Genomic DNA, 24,566 nt, shown 5'->3' with positions numbered 1-24,566 from the left:
TTTCTCCTCCCAATCCCTAAAGCCTAGAACTCCCCCCTTTTCATGCACCTGGCAATATGGTGCCTCCAATGGGTGTGTCTGGGTTTCTAAGTCAGACTTGGATTTGAATTCTGTCTCTCCCACTATCTGCTGAATTATTTAGAGGCAGTTATTAAAATTCCTTGAAAATTTCCTCATTTGTAAAATGGGGATAAAATACTTACCTTGAAATAATATTATTAAGACTAAATGAGTTGATGTCCATAAGGTGCTTAATGCTGAACTTGACATATAAATAGGATGCCTCTTCATTAAAACTTGAACTCCCTGCTAGAAATCTAAAGATAGGGATTTCTAATGTGAAAGCACTGCTAAATCTGGGCAAGAGTTTTTTCTTTGTGAAACTTTGGAGAGTGAAAATCAACAAGTCTACCAAATAAACTGAAAAGAAAAATCTGGTCTTAGTGGCTATAAAGATGGAGGCATTAAAGGGTAAGCTGGGAGGCGAACAAGAGAAATAAAGGTCTCTTATTATCTGTAACATGAACACTCTCTGACCTCTGCAGTTGTTGGCAAAAGAGAGACAGGCTGTGTCAATCCATAGGGACATTGTTGACAAGCCCCCACGGCTCCACAATACAGGAGCAAAACTCTTGCTGAAGAACTAACTTGCCTTCTTTTGAATATTTTAAAAGAATATAATCAATTGAACGATGAAGAAAAACAAAACACTGTTTATATCTAAACATCAATAGAATAAAAAACAGGAAACAGCAAATCACACACATAAAAAAACCCTCTAAGCCAAGTTACTATTTAATGCTTTTTCTATGTCCCTGTTTATACAGAATTAATTTTATATAGCTGCTACCGATGTACATATGCTATTCCAAGTTCTTTTTTCCCACTAATTTATGTAGATTCCCTCCATATTTCTACAGTCCTAATATTTAACATTGCAAGTGGCAATATCTCTGTTGATTTGTTTTGTTGGGGTTGTTTTTTTTCATTCTAAAATGAATGTTTCTTTTGCTTAACTACTCAGTGCTGTTTCAATACAAATTCTTCCTTCCTTGTCAAAAACTCTGATAAATATTATGACTTTTGTCATCCTTTATATTAATACTAAGGCCACCAGCGGTGGATAAATATACCTGAAGTGGAATTGTTCCCTTTTTTCTGTCAATACTGGCTTTGTAATTTTCTTTCTGTGTGTGAAATTAATGAGAGTGGAGCAAGCTTCTTACAGTTGTTTCAATTTTTAGTTCTAAAATTATACTGTTAACATTTTCCTGTCTCTAAAACTGAATTATTTCTAACCCCTTTCATATGAATTATCTAATCAGAAAGTTGGCAAATTATGGTCCTTGACTGAATATGGCCAGCTACCTGTTTTTAGAAATAAAGTTATGGGAACACAGCTGTGTTCATCTGTTTGCATGTTGTCTGCTGCTGTTGTAAAGTTCCAATGGCTGAGTTCAGTAGTTGCAACAGAAGAAAATCTAAAATATTTACTATCTGGCTTTATTCAGAAAACGTTTTCAGACTCTAATCCCATCGCTTAGCTCCTGCTCATTCTTGTTTCTACTACACTTTGTCCTCCTGCAGTATCAAAGTACTGTAGCTCCCCACATGTTGTAATTATTTATGTTTGAGTATCTTCACACATGCTCTTCCCTCTGTCTGAATTTTCCCAATTCCACCCTGCCAGGAGGGCTCACCCTTCCAAACTCTTCTTGCGGGATGCTCATCCTATAAAGTATTCCCTTTATCCAAATTCACAACTTTACATTTTGTTAGATGTTATTGACAGTTGGAACAAGAATCAAGAAAACAGTGCCTGGGAAAGCACTTCATAAAACTTATAAAAGTTGCTACTTCTAATAATAACTGTTATTATACTTGGCAACATCAGTGTCCACTTTTGTTTATACTTTTATTTCAACCCATTTACAGAGCTTTTTAGACCAAAGCACCCCAACTGGCTCTCACGGAGTACAGGATCTAAGAACACCTTTCCCATAATCCCTGTTTGTTAAATACCAACAACAAGGATGCCAGGTCTAGTTATTTAGGCAACGCTGTAGGCCCATTCAGATCAATTAGATGTGTCTCGTCAATTACTGACTAACATTAAGATAACTCAAACCATCAGGCAGCCGAGCAAACAAAAGAGCCCAACTCTCAAGAGGTGTCTTGTTTGACTCCAGAGAACAAGGTTGGAATCCTGGAGAAACAATAACTATGCTAAATCAAAAAGCTGCTTTATCCACTTATTGCAGATAGTTATGTTGGGTACATAGCTCTGCACTACTAATGTACAGAGCTATATATAGGTCTCTATTTTTTGTCTATCTAATCCATATTTATTTTTAATGGATCTGCATTCCTTTCTCTGCATCTCCCTTCCTTTGAAAATCAAAACATCTCATAGAAAATATTTTCATGAAATCTAATATATATAAAAACTGTAATAATATGTGTGTACTAATTGAATGATGATGTCCAGTGGATCCGGAAGGAGCTTAGAGATTTCCATTTGCTTTGTGAAAAGTTTAATATGTGTGTTGAAAGCCACAGGCGAAGGTTCAGATTACGCCAAGGGAAAGCTCGGGTGGTTGTGAATGCTGAGTCCCAGAGACAAAAGCTCTTAGTTATAACTGCATTTCTGGAGAGGAGGGCGCCAGTGCATTCACCACTTCCATTAAGGAGCAACTACCTCTTTTATTGGCGCTTTTCTCTCAGGAAGTGCAATATATAGTAAGGGCAGAAAAATAAGCAAAGGAGGAAATTTGCTATTGATTTTCTTTTCTTCTGTGAAATTACATGAAAGCTCAATGGCTTGTAGCAGTAATTTAGTCAATAAGGTTCCATTTGAGACCACCTTGAAGTTTAATTCTCTCCCGATCCTTTTAAACTTCCTCTCGTGTTGGACTCTTTTGTATTTAATTGTTTTTAGCGATGAGATGCTATGAAGCTTTTTATTCACAACACCACAGGGGATTTTGCTAAAGATAAAACTGTGAAATATTCCCAGACAGTAAAGTCCTATCCATCCTTTTTGGTTAGAAATCAACAGTGCTGAAAGCCAACCTTGAAAACCCAAGGGAAATAGACAATGAAGGTGAATATATGACTCCTTATTATAAAGCAATTTTTCAATATTAGAGAGTTGCTGGATCTTCTTGGATTTGAGCTGTGGTGAGAATAAGCTCAGTTTTCTCCTGTGAAGTGGAGGAGGCCCTTTATGTCAGACTCACCATTATCTGAGTGTACATTTTGGTCATAACAACTTGCTAACGTTTATTGAACATTTACTATGTACTTGATAGTTTGCTGAGTCTTTCTATGGTTTCTGTTCTATAGGGAAGCAATAAGTCGCCTGTGTGAAGCTGTCCCTGGGGCAAATGGAGCCATTAAAAAGCGAAAGGTAAATAAATAATGGTGTGGTTTTTTTGTTTAATATTTCCCTAACTGTGGGAAAGAAAGATAATATTGAAATAGTTGTTTGTTCATTCCACCACATGACCCAAGGTCCAGAATAGCCTTGACTAGTTGGCATGCTATCTAAGATGCACTCAAAGTTGTTCTTCTCCTTCAAATTTTCTGACTTGCCAGACATTGTCTGAAATGGTGATGCCTGGACAGACAGAGTGGAGAAAGCCCCTAAGTCTTTCCAAGTTAGAAAAAATCTGGTTGCAGGGCTGGCTCTTTACTTTGCTTTGAGCACGGCATCACATCTCTGTAAGAAACTTCATTTTTGTTTCTGTAAGTTAAGTTGTGCCAAAATGACCAGTTTTGGTACCTTCCAATTTCAATATTTTATAATGTATGTATTCTGCATTTTAACATTTTAGGCTTTTAAGACTCCATGGCCTATTTTCAAATGGAAACATGGGTGCTGGTAGCAGTAGAATAGTAAATGGATAGAAGGAGCTTTTTATGCCGAAAGAAAGCACAAGACTTGATGCTAGAGTTGGATTTAAACCCTAGTAACTGTGTGACCTTGAACAAGTCATTTCACCTTTTGGATCCTTGGCTTCCTCATCTATAAAATGGGAGAAAATAGCACGTACTTTATAGAGTTAGGTAAGAATTAAATGAAGTGATGTGTACATCACAGTGTTTAACATGGTGTCTGGGTTACATAAGCTTCAATGATAATAGTAGTTAGTATTATTGTATTAGCACATTACTGACCAGGAGTTTTTGCAGAAACAAATGCCTGCGGCTAGTGATTTGTTACATGACTGAATAATGAAACACTCTGGTCAATCTTGTTTGGGTAACAAAAGATGTATTAGTATGTCTGCCAATTATGTATTAAGTCATTAAACCTAGAATAGTTGCTTCAAAGTCCAAAGGAGAGATTCAAAGGCTCTTAAGATAGCCATATCGGTTACAGAACTGTAGATTAAGAGGGGAAGGATTTTTAGAGATCTCTCAGGAAAAACCCTCTCATTTTGCTAGCTTCTAAACTATGGCTCAAAGAGACTTGCCTTGAGTTACTAGAATGAGCAAGGTCAGTGCCAACTGTCAAAGCCAGGTTTTCAGTCTCAGCTTAGTGCTCTATTACCATACCACCCTGTCTCTTTTTTTTTTTTTTTTTTTGGCCACCCCACAAGGCATTTGGGATCCTAGTTCCCAGACCAGGGATCAAGCACATGCCCCTTGCCTTGGAAGCATGGAGTCTTATCCACTGGATCACCAGGGAAATCCATGCCTCATATTTTTATCATTGCTCATTAATTCTTAAGGCTGAATCCATTGTTACCCTGAGTGACGCAAGTGAGCCACACAGTACAGGAAACTTTGATGAATGGCCCTTGAATTCTATTAGAACTACTATTAGTAGTTTCTTTGACAGAACCCATGATCTGTCTGTAGCCTCTAACCTCCTCCTGCCTCTCATAACCTCTTCAAATAAGAGGTTGTGACTGGATGATCCCAACAAACAGTCTTATTCACTTAAGACTTCCCCATTTCAGAATTAGTGGGAGTCCATACTGGAAAACAAAATAAAGCAAACCAGGCTATCTTTCCGGAAAGTAAACATGTAAAGAAAAAAGGGAAATTACTGAGTTAATTCCTTGGTAGCTAGATTTGTACAGGATGTGCATGTGCACTCAGCTGTGGCCAACTTTTTGCAATCCCACGGACTGTAGCCCGCCAGGCTCCTCCGTCCATGGGATTTCCCAGGCAAGAATACTGGAGTGGGTTGCCATTGCCTACTCCTGAGGATTTATTGAATACTTAATAATATATGCCAGGGACTCTTCTATGCACTTCATATTTTTAATATTCTTTTTCTTCACAATTTAAAAAATTGTGTTAAAATACACATAACATTTACCATTGTAACCATTTCTAAGTGTATAGTTCAGTGAATACATTCCTATTGTTGCTCAATCATCACCCCCGTCTATCTGCATTACTCTTTTTTTTTTAAGAAAGAAAATCCTTTATTTGAAGAACAGAATACATTTAGAATTGTTTGCTTCTAAAAAAGCCCATTTTCCCCATGCCTTCACTTTGTAATTTCATATTAAGCAATGAAGTTATTTTACACAATCTAGTTAAACAATTTAATGGGAATAAGCCCATAACTCTTTTTTTATCTTGTAAAACAGAAAGTCTATACCCATTAAACAATAAATTTCCATCGCTCCCCTCTCCAGCCGCTGGCAACCACCATTCTACTTTCTGTCTCTATGATTTTGACTACGCTAATTATCTCATATAAGTGGAATCATGCAGTGTCATATCGTGATAGGCTTATTTCACATTACCTCACATAATGTCCTCATGGTTCATCCATGCTGTAGCATATGTCAGAATTTCCCCCCTAATTAAGACTGAATAATATTTCATTGTATGTATATATCACATTTTGCTTATCCACCAAGTGTTGATGGACACTTGGGTTACTTCCATGTTCTAACGCTTGTGAATAATGCTGCTCTGAACATGGGTGTACAAATATCTCTTTAAGTCCTGCTTTCAGTTCTTTTGGATATATAAGAAAAAGCAGAATTGCTAGCTGCTGCTGCTGCTGCTGCTGCTGCTAAGTCACTTCAGTTGTGTCCGACTCTGTGTGACCCCATAGATGGCAGCCCACCAGGCTCCCCTGTCCCTGGGATTCTACAAGCAATAACACTGGAGTGGGTTGCCATTTCTTTCTCCAATGCATGAAAGTGAAAAGTGAAAGTGAAGTCGCTCAGTCGTGTCCAATTCTTAGCGACCCCATGGATTACAGCCCACCAGGCTCCTCCGTCCATGGGATTTTCCAGGCAAGAGTACTGGAGAGAATTGCTAGATCATATGATAATTCTGGTTTTAGTTTTTTGAGGAGCTGCTACCCTCAGTAAGCTGTTGTACCCATTGTACATTTCTACTAATAGTGCACAAGGGTTTCAATTTCTCCACTTCCTTGCCAGCACTTGTTATTTTCCCTTCCTTCCTTCCCTCCCTTCCTTCCTTCTCTCTCTCTCCCTCCTCTCATCTATCCCTCCCTCCCTCCCCTTTTTTTCTTGCTTGCTTTCTTGTCTTCCTTCCTTCCGACTGGTTATAGGTCTACCCAGATTTTCTATTTCTTTGTGATTTAGTCTCTGTAGGTTTTATGTTTCTGGAAATTTGTCCATTTCATCTAAGTAATCCGGTGTGTTGACATACAGTTGTTCCTAGTATTCTCTTACAGTCCTTTCACTTCCGTAGAATTGGTAGTATAGTCCCCACTTTCATTTCTGATCTTTCTAATTTGTCTTCTCTTTTTTCTTTTCTTAACTTGTTTAGCTAAAGGTTTGTCAGTTTGGTTGATCTTTTTGAAGAACCAACTTTTGTTTTCTCTGATTTTCTGGATTGTTTTTCTAGTCTCTATATTATTTATCTCTGCTCTAATCTTTATTATTTCTTGCCTTCTGCTAACTTTGAGTTTAATTTATAAACTTTTTTGATTTCTTTAAATTGTAAATTTAGGTTGGTTTAAAAGTTTTTATTGAAGTATCGCTGAAATACAGTATTGTGTTTGTTTCAGGTGTACAGCACAGTAATTCAGTTATACATGTATGTGTATATATATGTTTCTTCTTCAGATTCTCTTCTCTTATAGATTATTGCAAGATATTGAGTATAGTTTCCTGTGCTTTAAACAGTAGGTCCTTGTTGGTTATCTATTTTATAGATAGTAGTATATATATTACTCCGAATCTAATTTGTCCCTCCTCTCACTCCCTAAGTTAGCTTGTTGATTGGAGAGCTTTCTTTTTTAGTGTGTGTTTATACCTATAAATTATAATTTATAATGTTATATTGTAGTTAGAAAAGCACCGCTTTCCCTGTGTTTCCTAAGTTTGGGCATGTTGTGTTTTTTTGTACTCTTTTAATCATCACAAAAAACCTAGGCAGCAACTTTTTCTCTTTTTTTTAGATTTGTGGTGTTCAAAATGACTTGTGAATTCAGTTAATCCAAACTCTCATGGGAGTTCCTTTTATATAAAGTATGCCCCTACTCCCAGCACTTGGGGAGAAGGGAATGTATGAGAAAAAGTCTGAGGGCTTAGATTTCACTACTTACTCAAGAATTTTGCTGCATTTCAACTTTGAAAAGTTTACATTAAAAAAGCATTCCATCTCACTTGATTTATTTAAAGTAAAATAGAAAGGAAGTGTGTGGGCTTTGTCCCATTTTTAACATTTTTAAACAACATAAATTAAATATTCCCTCTGTAACAAAATCTGTAACTTAGAATGTTGTTTTGTTATTTTTAAAGCCTCCAGCTAAGTTCCTATCAACAGTTCTTGGCAAAAGTAATCTTCAGTTTTCGGGAATGAATATAAAACTGACCATCTCAACATGCAGTCTGACACTGATGAATCTCGACAACCAACAGGTAGGATTATGAGTGTCATTTATATTTAACATATCTTCTGTTTTTCTAGAACAGTCTAGGCATACTAAAAAGAATAAAGTTTCAGACAGTGTGCCTAAAACTTAATAAGACATGGGGGAAAATATCTGCCAAGGATTTATGTATAACAATAATTAGAACAACAGTATTATTAAGCCATCAGTGGGATATTTAACTGCCTAATACTTGCCCCTACTTAATTGGCTTTGTTAATAAGAACGAAGGCACAAAGTTCATAGTAAATGCCATTTGGAATATACTCAAGCCAGTCATTTATTATTCTCCACCACCCTGCCCCAAAGAGAAAGCAGTTCGTTCATCAGGACCGGGGATGCAGATGAAGGACAGAGGAGAAGGGTAATGTTAGGGCCAGTGTTCTAGCTAACCAAAATTTAAGCAGAAAACATTTTCTTTCAACCCTTACGATTGAAAAGCCTTCTTGAATGTTACTGTATAAACAACTTTTTCATCTTTGATGATTTATGATGCTATGGTGTGGCCGAATTCTCATTGTGAATGTTACTTCTTAAAAAACAGCATTGCTGAAGCAGATATAAAAGATACACAGTCATTGCGCTAAAGAGTGTACGTTAAACTAGGACATCCTTTGACCTTTTATTTTTTAAACTAAATTCCTTTATGTATGCTAGACTCTAATTTTTCTTTGTCTAATATGTAATGATTTGAATTTGTTAATACTTAAGGTTTTACTGTGTGGAGTGCTGTTGTTCAGGGACTCATAGAAGGTTCAATGTGTACTTGGCACTGAAAAAACACTAAGGCTTTGATGTCACATACAGGTAGAAAGCCTGATTTGCCACTAACAAGCAAGTTATCTTCCCACTCAATTCTTATCATCAGTGAAATGAGTTCTTATTCATGGAGCTTCTAAGATCAGTTTAGCAACAGAATGTGTCTGTGGGGTTACTTAGAGGATTAAGTAAGATCATGGATATAAATCAACAGAACAGTGTCCTTACGTGGTACCTATTACTATTTTTTACTCAAACATTCTTCCTTGAGGCCTTTTCATATACTCAGTACTTAGCAGGGAAAGCATATTGTAATATGTAAAATTATAAAATAGTCAGTAACGTATAAGTATAGTTGTAAACGTTTGTATTTCTATTTTTTTGGCCAAAAAATTCACTTGTGGTTTTGAGGTTTGCTTTATTTTTTAAATTCGAAAGCAGAATAAAATAACATCGTTTACCCAGTAGTATAAAACACCACAGAAGAAAATGTTTAATATGAAATAGTTTAAAATGGATTAATTGGGTCATAATTGGATATCTAAGAGAGGCATACCATTGGTACCTGACAACAGAACATTTGGGGCTGTCCTTGGAAGATGCAGCCTATCTGGGTGGAAGGCAAAACATTCAGTCTTTCAGGTGCTTTGTCCTCAAGATATTTGTGGCTGTAAAATTTGTTTTTAGTTTTCACTCATGTGAATGTTACCAGCTCTGGTACCATTGTATATGCTTTCATTGAGTATAGGGTTGTGTTGTGTATGGTGGCGGCATAAGTTATTCTCAAAATCTCTTTTCCCCCCACTACTCTTTTCCAGGCCACTGCAATTAGAGCTGGTACAATATACCCATAATCTTTTAGGCAAATAGAAGGAGGGACACTGGGCATAGGTGGCTTCTACCACCAGTGGTTATAGCAGAGGTGCTTTGGGGAGTGGCTCCCATCCTTTCTACACTGCTGGTGTTGAAGGAGCTCTGTTCAGCCCACTGCTAGAGTGGGGACCAAAGTTAGGATCTCATTGCTATCAGGGTCAGGGGCTGATTTTTAAAAATAGTTTTGAACTATTTTGAAGACCTGGGGAGAATAGCCACGGGGGGTGGGTGGAGTTGGGGGTGTGTAAAAAAGATGTGCCACTCTGGATGCTTAAACTCAAGAAGCTTTATAGATCCCATTAAAAGGGCAGCTAAAATGTCCCAGGGATAAAGGCAGCAGAAAAGTGACCTTCTGGATGTAGCATGAGAAAATGACTTATTAAATTTTCCTTAAAGAAAAATATCCTTTGAAGTTCTGAGATAAATACAAATACCGCCCCCTCAAATTCTAAGATATACTTTGGATTGAAATAAAAAATAGCTTCAAATTTATAGATACATTCATACAGGACAGAACACTTATGGGTCAGATGGTTCAAGTTTATCTTCCGTCGCTGAGAACATCAAGAATGTAACCATTTGCTCCCAGAAAATGTCTCACAGAACCTCAGAGGCAGAAAATAAGATTATATTAAACAGAGAAACATGCAATGCTTATAATTTTTAAAACTTCATATTTTGAAATGGGAAAAAACATTTTGGAAAAGCAAGTTACAGGGTTTTTTTTTTAGTCCTTGTTTTAAAAATTCAAGCAGCGGACTTCCTTGACATACTTTAATAAGGTTTTAAGAAATGTCAGTCTCAGTAGCTCCCATTCTATTTCTTTACTCATTTCTATAGTCCTATCACTGACTTCTTAACAGCTACTGAAATTGAGAAGGGTAATAGATGACAAGGTAAAACAGGCAGAAAATGGAGAAATCTTTTATCTCCAGGAGAGGCAATTCAAATACCTAGAGGCCAGGTAGGTAATGCAAACTGTCTGGGTTCATGAAAACACAACGGTGCAAGCGGTGATAGATGATGAGTGCCACTTGTCCTCCACAGTGGGGAGAAAAGCTGGGCAACATAGCAAACAAAATACTTCCCTTGTGTAAAGGCCAATCCCATATGACTATAGATCAAGGGCTGCCAGATCTTCCTCTACTTTTGGGGGGGAAAAAAAAGATGGAAATCTGGCAGTTTTACTGATCTCTATGAATTATGAGATGTTGGTCTTGAAGAAATTGAAATTATAAGCATGAGCCAAACAAAATAGATCTGTGTCCTCAAAGGGAGCCAATGTGGGACATCCGATATAAGCAAACGTTTACCTAAGTATGGATAGACCTAGAAAGTGCTCCACAAATCACACTACACACTCAGAAGTTTAACGTCTCTCTCCCCCATTCCTCATCTCCACCGCTCCCTACATCAAACAGGCTTAGAATTTCCCCAGAACTCCTTTTAGTTTACCTCTTTATATAGATGTATATATCTTCATTTGAAGAAGGAAATGGCAACCCACTCCAGTATTCTTGCCTGGAGAATCCCAGGGACAGAGGAGCCTGGTGGGCTGCTGTCTATGGGGTCACACAGACTTGGACACGACTGAAAAGACTTAGCAGCAGCATATATCTTCATTTAATTCTCACAGTGTATACGGTTCCTTCAAGTATTCTTATTTTCAATTCAGGACCCTGAGGCAGAGATTAATCTCGTTACAGAGCTAGTAAGCAGTGGAGCCTAGGTTCAAGTTAGGTAGGCTTGGTTTCAGTCTGTGGTAACTGTAATGTTCAAAAATGTTACCCTTCTCTACTTTCACTAAATATTAACAAGTATTAATGTCAGCGGTCTCATAAGTTACTGCCTATTTTTAAGACTAACAAACCATCAAAAGAGTGAGTTAAGAATCCAGGTCTTTCTCTAAATGAGCCTTCAAACCTAACAGGGAGTAGTTTTCTTTCCCCTTGCTCTTGCTCCCTGCTCAATTTCTAAGAGAAATAGAGTAACACTTGTAGTTTGTAGATGTTTTTTTCTGAACCTATTTCCTGGCATCTTATCTGGAGATAAATGCAACTAGTCATTTCATATATATTGGCACTTTTCTTGTCCAGAGTATTAATTCACATCATACAAGCAGCTATCTATCCAGACTTGTACTATATCTATAAGCTGTTTGAAAATGCAAATAAGTGAGCCATGGGAGACCAGTAGGATTAAAACTTAAGTGGCAGTGTTTAACCTCCTTTTAAGTCTTCCCCCATCTATCGCTCCTCTCCCTGCCAAGCTATTGTCTGAATTATGATCATCCTTGTCAGCCCTGTATTATACAGAAAAGAACCCCCTTCCCTAAAAGACAGGATGACTGCAACGTAAGTAAGGCTCTGAGTTGTCCTGTTATATTGGATGTATCCTTTACTTGCCATAATGCAGCAAAAACATCTGGTACGTTTTTACTAATCTTAAGACATGCTGGTATACTCAGTTTCACTGGGCACAGCCTTCTAATTATATTATTCATAGAACTTCAGCATCTTGAGATGCTTACTGATTTGGCAGGTTTTCCCAGCTTGGCAAATTCTCTTATAGGAATTTACTAAGTTTAATTTACACCAATTAATTTGTAATCCGGTATTTGAAGCTGGAGCACTTTCCCTTATAAAGTCATTAAATTTAAATCATAAAATGGTTGCAATCACACAATCAAACAGTTTAGCAAATAAAAAGTAGAATTAGAGAAAGTATTATACAATTAGACAAACAAAATACAGAGAACAAGAAATCTTTATTATCTTGAATGCTGGTGGATAACCAAAAGCAAGCTTAATTAGAGGAGGAGACAGAGGGAAACTTCAGATACTGAGGTGGATTTCTGGGTAGAAAACCCTTTAAAACTTTTAAGGGTTGTTCATAGTGTCTTTTTTTAGATGTAGGGCTTTCCTTTTACTGGACAATGTTCATTTAACAGTTCTTACATTATGAAGTTGAACCAGAGTCTTTTGCCTGTAAAGTTAAATGAAAAAAAGAGAGCAAGTGAAACAGAAAATTCTCTAGTATATACAGATGTTTCAAGAGTTTGTGTTCTTCGTACCTTCATGTAGATTTTACAGTCTAAATTTGAAACTTTATTAAGGACGTCTTAAGTTTTGACTTTTAAATATGTTCAAGGCAATGAATTTTCTTGAATTAAAGATTACAGTAGCTTTAAAAATGATCAAGATATATGTACAAACAAAATCTCAGTTGTTCTTGGAAACACATTTTAATAGCACACAAGACACATACTTCTTTTGGGTCTAGATTATCCTTTGAGATACTGAAGAATACTCGGTAGATTTATTTTACACTAAAAATTTAGCCTTAACCACAGCTCGGATAGATCACAAAATTGAATCTTTAAAGTTTTCTCAATATGCTTTCAGTCCAAATAACTCAAAGACATCTTATGTCCTAAAATGGATACATCAGTTACTTTTTCTCATATAATTATCATCAGTGGGCTCTGGTACTGGCAGTCTGTCTTGGTCATAATTTATTCTTGCAAAGCCATTCCTTACAGTGAAACATGAAAGATTATCTTCCTCAATGCAAGGAAATTACTCTGAATAAACAACAAAGTCAAAGCCATAAGTGTCTCTGGACATTCTTGAAAACAGGTTTCAACAGTACTAAGATACTCTTCTTTAACAATTTTCTTTCTTTTTCATAACTGTGCAGTCACTACCTTATTCTACTCAGCAAAAAAAAAAAATTTTTTTGGGGGGGGGAGATTAAGTTTTTCATTGGCACAGAACTGTTTGGAATGAACCCAAAAGACAGTGGAATGTTGGGTCTCTCCTCAAGCAGCTTCCTCCTCTCTTAACAGCATTTAACTACTCTCTGTCAATGATCTCATCACAGCCGAGTTCTTCGGTCAGACGATTGACAACCATAAGTGAAAAAAGCTCTTCGATAAAAGCCAATTGATCAAACGGGGTCTTCTCATAATGCATCTGAAACCCGCCATCCAGAGCTGCTTCTCTGGCTCTGGAGGTTCTCAGAAACATCTTGTTGGCTTCTTCAAGGGCCGCCGATACTCTGTAGCCCGCACCACTGAGCGGCTCCTCTTCAGGATAGTCATAGTCGTCCTCCCAGTCATCGAATTCCTCGCCCTCGTCCTCGCTCTCGAAATCAGGGCCCGCGATCTGGCCTGGCTGCTCCCCACGGCTGGGCCGGCTAGCGAGGCCTCGGGGCCCCTGTGGCTCCGCCATTGGCTGGGCCGCCTCCTCCTCCATTGGGCCTTCCTCCTCCAGTTGTGGCGGGACCCCGGCGCGGGAGGGGTTCGGGGATAGCTCCCGGCTCCCGCCGCCTACCTCCATATGCGGAAGGTCACTCTCACCAGGAATCACATCCATCTGCAGATCGTTGCTCTCCTCATAGAGCTCGGACAGCTCGTTCATTTCAGACATAGTGCAAGCAGCGCAACCTCCCCCACAATTCGTTCGTTTTCCACAAGCTCCGATATACGCGGGCGTGCGGTTGTGCGCTTGCGCAAGCGCCGTGCGCTTGCGTGACCTCGTGCGTGTGCGCGACCCCCAAACACCGCCTCCTGCTCAGAGCGCTGCTCTGGTTATGGACAGGGGAGCCTGGCGTGCTGCGATTCATGGAGTCGCAAAGAGTAGGACACGACTGAGCGACTGAACTGAACTGAGTGCCCCCCATCGCCCTCTGGGGGACATTCCCAGTGCTCGGTGGTCTGCGCTCCGTGCGTTCGAATTTCAGACCTAGGGCTGTGCATTGCTTGGCACCTTACCTAACCGTTCTGCTGCTTATGATGCTATAAACTTGAAAATACTCTATATGCCTTCTGTAAGACCCCTTACACAAGGTGGGAAAGGTTGAGGGCGAGAGGAGAAGGGGACGACAGAGGATGAGATGGTTGGATGGCATCACCGACTCAATGGACATGAGTTCGAGTAAACTCCGGGAGTTGATGATGGACAGGGAGGCCTGGCGTGCTGCAGTCCAGGGGTCGCAAAGAGTCGGACACCACTGAGCGACTGAACTGAACTGAAGACCCCTTAATCTTCCTCCCCTCTCGCCCCTCTCCTTTCTCGCTCTCCTCTTTCTGCCGCTCCTCTCACCTCCATCCCCAGGCAGTCGCATCTGCTCCAAGGTTTTAACTAAGTTTATCTCTGCGCTGCTGCTGCTAAGTCGCTTCAGTCGTGTCCGACTCTGTGTGACCCCATGGACTGCAGACTACCAGGCTCCTCCGTCCATGGGATTTGCCAGGCAAGAGTACTGGAGTGGGTTGCCATTGCCTTCTCCTATCTCTGCGCTAATAACCGCTAAATCTGCACCTGAAAACCACCGGTGTTCTTAGCCATACATCAGCATATTGAGAACTCATCCATCCCTCTCTTCTATTTTTCTCATTTAAAAAATGTTAAATCACAAATAAGCATATTATCGGTGTTCTTTAAAAAATATGCAGAGAAGAAATACATGGGCCCATTTTTTCCCCCCGCAGGAGGTGACTTTACATTTAATTTGCTGTGTGTTCTTTAAGTCTTTTCCCGTGCATTTATATGAATCTTTTAAGTCTCATGGAAAAATCTTATTTTTTTAACGTCTTACATAATTGCCTTCAACTTATAAAAAAGCAAAAAACCCCTAAATCTTGTAGATTTAGCGGTTAGCATACACAGACATGTTTTCATAGTATTCTGTTTGTGTAGCTATACTGTAGTTGACTTAACTATGCGCAAAGAATTTTCCTTTTTTTTTTTTTTGTATTGTATGGGTAAATGAATATCTTCATGTGCCAATACTTCTCTCTAGTAAAAACCTAGAAACGGAAAGGTGGAATTACAAGTTATGCAAACTTTAGTTTTAATAAACGTGAAATTCCTCTGAAAGTTATTGTACAGATTTAAGCACTGGGCAGTGGTGTTCAAGAATATCCACACCCCTGCGACACATGATTTTGTTGAACTTTAACAACTTTGTCAATTTAGTGGTGTCTTGTTTTATTTTTTATAGCCTTGATTTTCTTTGCAGGTTATCTTTCAATATGTTTATTGAACATTTTTATTACTTCTGAAAATTAAATGATCTATTTTGGGTTTATCTTTTTTCTTATTGATGTAGGAATTTTTTATAAACTGTGTGAAAACTTTGTTTCACATGTTGCGAATATATTCTCTTTGCCCATTGTTTCTTGTTTTGGAGAGCTTTTCTTATATAAAAGTTTTAAAATAAGCTTTCATGTAGTCAAATTTAAGTTTCTTTCCTGTATGTCTTTTTTAAAAAAATTAGGATGGATTTGCCTACCTCAGAGAACTTAAGCATAATCTTTTATCTGTCTTTTAATGTCTGTATGGCTCTTTTGTGGTTCAAACATTTACTTATAAATATCATCAGGACAGGATTTATTTTTATATTTTTCATATATGTAGCTGATTCAGCTGACTCTGCTAATTTAATCACTTGTCCATTTGTCTGCTGTTTGGTGCCACATTTATCATAGGCTAAAAGAGCACAAAAGTGTCAGTCCTTTTTAGTCTTTGTAGTCTAATGAATTTCTATAGTTTTATAATATGTCTTCATAATAAGGAAAATCTTTTCTCTTTGTTCTTTAAAAAATTGCCTTAGTTCTTCTTGCACATTTATTCTTCCAGTGTGAATTTTAGAAGTAGTTTAAAAAGTTCCCTGAATGGCACTGGTGGAATTTTTATTGAAATTGTATGGAATTTATAATTAATTTGGGGAAGAATTGATGTCTTTATAATATTGTCTTCTCATCCATAAAGGTGATATATGTCTTTCTTCATGTTCATATGTTATTTATACTCTTCGCTGAAGTTTTCCAAAAAGTTTTATGTAATTCTTATTAGTTATATACTTAGGTTCTCTTATAAAATATACCTCTCTCCTCTTCCCCATACAATGTCAGATTGGCTGTTCCTGGTGTACGGGAATGATGTTGATCTCTGTATACTGATTTTGTTTTTAGTAATCATTTTAAACTGAAATATAAATATAGAAAACAAATATAGAATAGTGCACAAATTGTAAATGTATGTCACAAAATGAATTTGTTTGTGTTAACTACTACCCAGATCAAGGAGCATCATTTGCAGGATCCCAGAAAACCACTTATTTTCTCTTCCTTTGCCCCCAAAGTCACTACTATCATGAGTTCAAACAGAATGAAATAATTTTGCTTGGTTTTGAACTTGATATAAATTCACCTATGCAGTATACAGTCTTTGTGTCTGGCTTCTTTTGCCCAAGAAATATGTTGTTGCTGTGAGTAGTCCCATGTTTGAATATCACAGTGATCATCATTGGGATTGTTTCCAGTGTGGGGCTATTGTGAGCAAGCCAGTGCTTATCTTTGTTGAGATCTTTTGGGATATGTATTTACACAGTTCTTTTGGATATGCATCTAAGAGTAGAACTGTTTGATTCTGTTACACAAATCTGAAGGCAGGATTAGTCAATTGATACATAGTTGATTTAACGAATCTTTAAAAGAGTATGACAAATAGGTCTCTGCAAATTGGTCATTACACTGTGGTTTCCAAATAAGGAAGCCTAGAATCTCAAGTAAAAGAGACAGTGTTAGCTAACGTATTCGGTTTACTTGGATAGCCTTACTTCATATTGAAACTCTTAATGTTAGCACCTTAGTAATAATGGTGGCAAATGACTGAAACTCAAGTCAAAGTAACTTATATAAAATAAATAAACTAGAAAAAATACATAAAAAAATAAAGGGAGGGGGGAATGTATTGGTTGAAGTGATGAAACAAATGTTACCTCCTGCCTTTTTACTGTTTTTGACTCTCAGCTTTGATTTTTCTCCAGAGAAAAATAATTTTCTAGCAGACTTTTCCCTCATGACAGCAAAAGATGACTCCTAGAAGCTTTGGGCTTGTACTAAGATATTAAATGACAAGGAGAGATGCATTTTCTCCTATTGTTCTCCTCATTTCCTCCTCAGAGATGTTGATTGTCTTTGCTGTATCTAGATGGATAGTGTTTTCTGATTGGCTAGGCCTGGATCATTTGTCCAGCTTCAAGGGGAGGGGGCAGTAAGATGCAGTAAGATCAAACCCACATGAACTCCTGATCTAAATAAAATTACTATAGAACTTGGATGGAGTGGTTTCCAAAGGGATGTTGAGCAGGCAAAATCAAAACAAACAAATGTATGTACATTACTGTCAGATGGTATATAATCAGGAATAATTAGTTTGTAGCATCATATGTGTTTAACTTGTGTTTTCCAGATTATTGCAAATCATCATATGCAGTCTATTTCTTTTGCTTCTGGAGGGGATCCAGTAAGTATGAATTCATTAAAGTTCCTTTTTTAATAAAAGTTAAAAGAAATTTCTATGTAAAGCATGTTAGCCACTACCTGTCTTTTCTAAATATCTCATTACGGTTTGGTTCTGACAAAATATTTCCTGTCACTGACTTTGTAAATACTTGGATTAGTGGATAAACTAATAATACTCCATTGTGTTTCTAGCCATGGAGTTATCATCTGAGAAGCTTCTTATAGATAACATCAAATTCATAAAAAACAAGTATGTTATACATCTGTTGACGGTCCTCCCTCAGAACTTTTTAACAGAGTTCCAGGCAGATCTTCCTCCAAATCCGTTGGATTTGGCACTTTTCAACATAGAGTTCTGGGCAGATCCTCCTAATCAGTTGGATTTGGCACATGAGGGGAAGCCTGTTTGCCATTCTGGCCAGCAGCCAAGGCAACTAAGTCTAATCCAAAATGAGCAACTAAGTTTTCAGAAACTCATGCAGGGAATGTTGAGCTGGGGAGAGAAAACCTATTGTTCCAACCAAGAGGCCACGTGATGCTCAATTGTCATGAATTGTGCAGGTCTGAGTCGGTGCTCTTCCCTCCAAGCGTTCTCTGCAGAGTAGAGGGTCATTCCCGGACCTCCAACTACATCATTTCTAGATCAGAGCAAAAGGAGATGGGCATTGAAGCAAGGAAGCCTATGACCGACCAAGAAACACATCTGTTTAAACCAAGGGAGCAAGAGCAGGATTTTGCTTCTCTGTGACATTATGGCATTTTTCTTGAACCTACAAATGTGCAGGGATTTTACCTGATCTTGCTGCTGCTGCTAAGTCGCTTCAGTTGTGTCTGACTCTGTGCGACCCCATAGACGGCAGTCCACCAGGCTCCCCCATCCCTGGGATTCTCCAGGCAAGAACACTGGAGTGGGTTGCCATTTCCTTCTCCAGTGCATGAAAGTGAAAAGTGAAAGTGAAGTTGCTCAGTCGTGTCCGACTCTTAGCGACCCCACGGACCACAGCCCACCAGGCTCCTCCATCCATGGGATTTTCCAGGCAAGAGTACTGGAAAGGGATACCATTGCCTTCTCCTGATCTTACACCCAGTCAAAAATCTGCATATAACTATCCACAGTTCCTCTCTATCCACCCTCCATCCAACCTTGTAATCTGACCTCAACAGCGACACCAAGGGATATGTTTGGTAGCAGAGAGCGTCAACTTCCAGCCTGAAAAGGCCAGCACTGTCACTTCTCTTCCTAACCCTCTATAACTCGACCATCCATGAAGGAACTTGAACACTTTTGTAAAGCAGTGTAAAGTAATGAGTTCTGTAAGAGCAGTGGGAAAAATAATTGTTGCCGTTTGCCTTAAATTTCCCTTTTCAAGTTTTAAACATCGCTATCATTTAAAAATTGGTATGAAAATCCTCATTTACCCTAGACATGCCCTGCACGGCGTCTATCGTAGTTCTCCAGGATCCTGATTCTTTTTAGACTGTCTTTATGTGCCTTTAGTTCTTTAAACCAGCCAAAGCACTGTTGCTACCAAAGATAGTAAAGAATTTGTAGCTACTGTGGGAAAGTTTGTACCTGCTGAATTGAGTGGCACCTCTGTGTTTTCTACAGGTGGAAAGAAAATCTGCTGATTTTACATAGAAAACTGGGGTGACCAGAGCCTTGGCATTAGAGGTTCCCCCAAGTGAAGTTTTACCCTCAGGTCAGGAAGGCAATATGGTGGAGTGCCAGGCTCTGGAGTCAAGTGACTTGAGTTACTTACACTCCCTCAAGTTTCAGGGTCCTCTTCTGTAAAATGGGAAATGATCCCCCTTGCCTCAAAGTGTCGTGAGAATTAAGTGAAATGGTGCATATAAACTGCTAGCATAGTGCCTGGCACAGAGTGATAAGAGATAACTGTCCCCAGTATTGCTAATACATGTCTATACTTTCTTAGGACACTGTCTGAGATAATTTACAGCTTCACGGCTAATTGAGTCCAGGGGTTTGGAAGCTAAAAGTCTCCATGACCTAATGTGGTACCTTCTTCCTACCAGATTCCCTCCAAAGTTTCAAAAATACTGGGTGTTCCTTCTCACCTCTTAACCTTGCTCACCCTCACTTTTACTGCCTTCTCAAAAACAATTTACTTGTCTCCCTTCAGTCAGCCCTGAAGACAGTTCTTGGTAATGCTTTTGTATCTGTATATACTTTCTCCATCTCAAGAATGCATTATGAGTATGAGAAAATTAAATATACTTCTTATATTTCCTCCCATTGTTTGTGCTTTTAACATTCTTTAAATTCTCCCAAATATTTACAGTTATGGAATTTTAAGAGATTCTTTTGAACATGAGGAAACTGAGGCCTGGAAATACAAGAAGTGTATTTAATTTTCTCATGCTCACAATGCATTCTTGAGACCTCTTTCCCATCAACTAAGACAGCAGACAACTTTGCAAGCATCATACCACCTCTTCAACTTTAAAATGGGCAGCCAAGCCCCCACAATTGTGTCTTTGCTTCTAAATTTGTATAATATAAAGCTCATTGGCACGACCTTATTTATATATAAAATATTTCAAATTTTTTGTCTTTTTGTATAAGAGAGATTTACTTAGGTATATGTTATTTTCTAAAATGACTGAAGACAAGTTATACTGACCCTGAGATCCGTTTCCTGTATGATTCATTGTGGGTTATTAAGTGATTGTCCTTGAGGGTATTACAAACATGGACTTTTATTTCCTGCCGGTTGATTTCATCTTCCCTCTAGAGAGTCATACTTCTAATCTGCAAATGGCATTGTGTGTATTTTTTTCTGAGAACTGAGATAACAAAAAGCATCTTTAATTATTAAAATCTTATCATTCATCAGCATACCGTTTTCAATAAAAGTCAAAATTACCAAGTAGCTTTTTGTTTGTTTTTACAAAGCCAGCAACACATCTCTCTTTTTTAAACATAAGTTGAAATGGTGCTGTTATATCTTCTTTTTAAGTGTCTTTATTTTTATACCGTTATTAAAGGTAAATTTCATTTACAGTTATTATAAAATATTGGCTGTATTCCCTGTGTTATACAATACACCCCTAAGCCTGTTTAAACCCTAGAGTTAGTGCCTCCTCTCCCCCTCCCCTGTGTTGTCTCCTGCTCTGGGTACCACGAGTTTGAAGCACATCTTTTGGAATTCCTTAGGATTTTCGTGGGTTCTCTATTTCAAAAATGATCTCTTCTTTCTATATGTTGATCAAATAAATGCCTTTTATTTTTACTATATTATTCCTTAAGTTGCACTGCATAAAAGCAAGCTAACCACCACAAAACCATGTCTCTTTAATCAGCTTATTTTCTGATCTACATGGTATCTGTTTGGACAACTGGGAAATCATGGTGTAATGTCCTAGTTTATGACATGAACTTGGTGGTTACATAACCCCTGGTATTTCAACTTTCAACACAGGAGAGTAATAGTTCCTAACCATTTTAAAAGAATATTTGGTCCTAACACAGTCCCTACCTACATTCTCTTTTATTCTTAGTGATATTGTCTGCCTCTAAATTTGTAATTTTCAGATTCTCTCCCCAAGGGGCAGAGAATGTAGACTCTACAGTTGCTAAGTATATATTATGTATTTGGTTATGTTTCCTCCTAGGACGCTTTCCTTTGCTCTTTAAACAGAAACCTTAGTATCAGTGTTTGCCTGACTATCATACCCTAAATGTACTCTTTTATCTTTCACCAGTACAGTCTGTTCATTTTAAATGCAATCATTTTCCCTTTTTTATAGGATACTACAGACTATGTTGCCTACGTAGCTAAAGATCCAGTTAATCAACGAGGTATGGAAAGCAACTTCTAGATTTTCCTAAGAGTTGGTATATACCAGCTTTTGAAAGTAACGAGCAATTGTTTTCAATATGTAAAGTGATGAGTATCGCTAGAGTGTATTGGGGGTCTAGAAATATTATGTAAATATGTGTTTGAAATAAATAGTCCTGCCAGCAGAGCAAAGGAGAAAAAATTATAGCTGGGATTTAAATCCCTTCAACCAAAAGTCTTACCATCTATTTGTATAAATGAAAGGGAAGCTGTTTCAGTAAGGATAGATGGGCTGGCTGCTACATCCCCAGTGGACAAATGAATTGCACACAAGACCCAAATCTGAGGTCATGGGCCTGTAGTTGCCTTGGCACGTGTGTGTGCACGTGTGTGTTTATAGGTGTTAAGCCTGTGCCTTGCTATTTAAGAGCCTGGCATGCTACTCTGAGTGTCTGGCTTTTTTTCATCTTTTAGATCGCAGTTTTAATGTCTCTTCTTCAAAAGACCTTCTTTGACTGATAGCATCTACTGTCTCCAGTAGTATATGCCACTCTGCTGGGTTATAACTTTGTTTCTCTTCTATTGACACTTATACTACATTTTAATTATTTTAGTTACTCACTTGTTTATGTGTTTAGTGTCTGTCCTTTGTACTAAAAGCTACTGGAGGGCAGGAACTTGTTTCTATTACTGTTGTTTCCCAAGCACTCATCACAATGCCTTGCCTGTAGTGATGATCAGTAACTATTTTTGTTCAATGACAGAGTGAATGGAAGAGTGAATTGATGAGTTGTCTCATCCCAGAATTTAGTAAGATTGCCTAAGAAACTCACCTGCCAGCCACATTTTGTGTCAAGGGCCTAAAGTTAGGCCACTGAGACTGTAGACAGACATGATGAGTGTTGCTTCTCATCCCTGACTCTGGGATATTCAGACTCAGTTTAGGGACTAGTGTTAGGTTGCCTCCCCTCCTTCAGTTTAGTTCAGTCGCTCAGTTGTGTCCGATTCTTTGTGACCCCATGAACCACAGCACACCAGGCCTCCCTGTCCATCACCAACTCCTGGAGTTCATTCAAACTCATGTCCATCGAGTTGGTGACGCCATCCAGCCATCTCATCCTCTGTCTTTCCCTTCTCCTCCTGCCCCCAATCCCTCCCAGCATCAGAGTCTTTTCCAATGAGTCAGCTCTTCACATGAGGTGGCCAAAGTATTGGAGTTTCAGCTTTAGCATCATTCCTTCCAAAGAACACCCAGGGCTGATCTCCTTCAGAATGGACTGGTTGGATCTCCTTGCAGTCCAAGGGACTCTCAAGAGTCTTCTCCAACACCACAGTTCAAAAGCATCAATTCTTCGGTGCTCAGCTTTCTTCACAGTCCAACTCTCACATCCAAAGATGACCACTGGAAAAACCATAGCCTTGACTAGATAGACCTTTGTTGGCCAAGTAATATCTCTGCTTTTGAATATACTATCTAGGTTGGTCATAACTTTCCTTCCAAGGAGTAAGGGTCTTTTAATTTCATGGCTGCAATCACCATCTGCAGTGATTTTGGAGTCCCAAAAAACAAAGTCTGACACTGTTTCCATTGTTTCCCCATCTATTTCCCATGAAGTGATGGGACCAGATGCCATGATCTTCGTTTTCTGAATGTTGAGCTCCTTAACTAGAGCCTATTATTTGAGCAGTACCCTTTATCACCTCAGGGTGGAGTTTGCCCCCAAACATTCATTAAGTATGTATGGAGTGAAATTTGGAAATTCAAAGAGCTATAAAAACATGAGGCAAAAATGCATGTGGCATACTGGGGAGCAGGGCTTCCCTGGTGGCTCAGTGGTAAAGAATCTGCCTGCCAAAGCAAGAAATGCAGGTTCAATCCCTGGGAAGATGCCTTGGAGAAGGAAATGGCAGTCTACTCCCACTACTTCAGTATACTTGCCTGGGAAATCCCTTGGACAGAGGTTGCAGGCTACAGTCCATGGAGTCACAAAAGAGTTGGACACAACTTAGCAACTAATCAACAACAACAAATACTGGGGAGCAGGTGAATAAACACACCTAATAGGATGCAGATTGTGTATGAAGGGGGAAAAAGTCAAAAAAGGACATCTAGAGGGCAGATAGGAGAGAGCTAATAAGTAGAGACAATCTTATGAGCAGATGGGTGGAAAAAGCAGTTTACAAAGCAGAGATTTAGGAAGGTTCATTTGGCAGCAGGGTGCAGTAGATGGATTCAGGGAGAGGGCAGGTCCATTTGGAAACTATCATGATTGTCAGAAGTGAAATTGTGAGGACCACCTGCTGGCACAGTACCCAGCACAGCGTAGATGCTCAGGAAATGTGGCCCAAGGGAGCGTGGCTCGATGAAATCGGAAGAACGGGTTTTAAATACTGTGATACTCCTTTAAAATAGACTCTAAGTTACATAATAAAGAATGGATATTGCTCAAAGAGTAGATGGGAGAGACAGGAGCTAGTGAAGGAAGGGGAACTGGGATGGAACATAACAAAGGATACCAGAAGAGCAACCTCTTTTAATCAAGCCTGAGCTTCCCTGAAGTTGTTGTTTAGTCACTAACTTGTATCCGACTCTTTGTGACCGCATGGATTTAGCTCACTAGGTTCCTCTGTCCATCCTAAACTTCAGTTTCTTTCTTTTTTTATGTGAAAAAATTATTTCTAATTGGGGGAAAATAGCTTTACATTACCTCCCTCTTGAACCTTCCTCCCCTCCCCTCATCCCACCCCCTCTAGGTAGTAATAACATCTACTTGCTAACATTGTTGAGAGGAGTAACAGATAATACCGAGAAAGCACTGTTTCCTGTCTTCTCATCTTTCTGTCTTCTTAGGGAAACATGTCTGTCTGACAGCTAGATGATTTAGAAACATAATGTGATTTTCTTAGGCAAAAATGTTAGTGTCTCCTCATCACATTCTGCTCC

At 38.6% G+C, this 24,566-nt stretch overlaps 2 protein-coding genes across 3 annotated transcripts in view; one reads left to right on the top strand and one right to left on the bottom strand.

The window, feature by feature from the left end:
- The window catches only part of SHC4 (SHC adaptor protein 4), a 131,260-nt gene that overhangs the window by 72,298 nt on the left and 34,396 nt on the right, over positions 1 to 24,566 (top strand). For both annotated transcript variants that reach the window (XM_005685801.3, XM_013967152.2), the window contains exons 3-6: positions 3,346 to 3,409; positions 7,749 to 7,868; positions 17,770 to 17,823; positions 21,591 to 21,642. In XM_005685801.3, coding sequence (XP_005685858.2) covers positions 3,346 to 3,409; positions 7,749 to 7,868; positions 17,770 to 17,823; positions 21,591 to 21,642 — 290 coding nt within the window. The remainder of the gene's footprint in view (positions 1 to 3,345; positions 3,410 to 7,748; positions 7,869 to 17,769; positions 17,824 to 21,590; positions 21,643 to 24,566) is intronic.
- Positions 12,260 to 14,039, bottom strand: EID1 (EP300 interacting inhibitor of differentiation 1). The gene has a single exon (XM_005709726.3). It carries the CDS (start codon positions 13,939 to 13,941, stop codon positions 13,366 to 13,368), a length of 576 nt encoding a protein of 191 aa, XP_005709783.2. The 5' UTR covers positions 13,942 to 14,039; the 3' UTR covers positions 12,260 to 13,365.

This window comes from Capra hircus, chromosome 10 (genome assembly GCF_001704415.2).
Source record: "Capra hircus breed San Clemente chromosome 10, ASM170441v1, whole genome shotgun sequence".
Taxonomy (NCBI): domain Eukaryota; kingdom Metazoa; phylum Chordata; class Mammalia; order Artiodactyla; family Bovidae; genus Capra; species Capra hircus.
This window is presented reverse-complemented; position numbering and strand designations above follow the sequence as displayed.

Coding starts and splice junctions, on each gene's coding strand:
- EID1 (XM_005709726.3), bottom strand. CDS start 13,941: ATGTCTGAAATGAACGAGCTGTCCGAGCTCTATGAGGAGAGCAACGAT.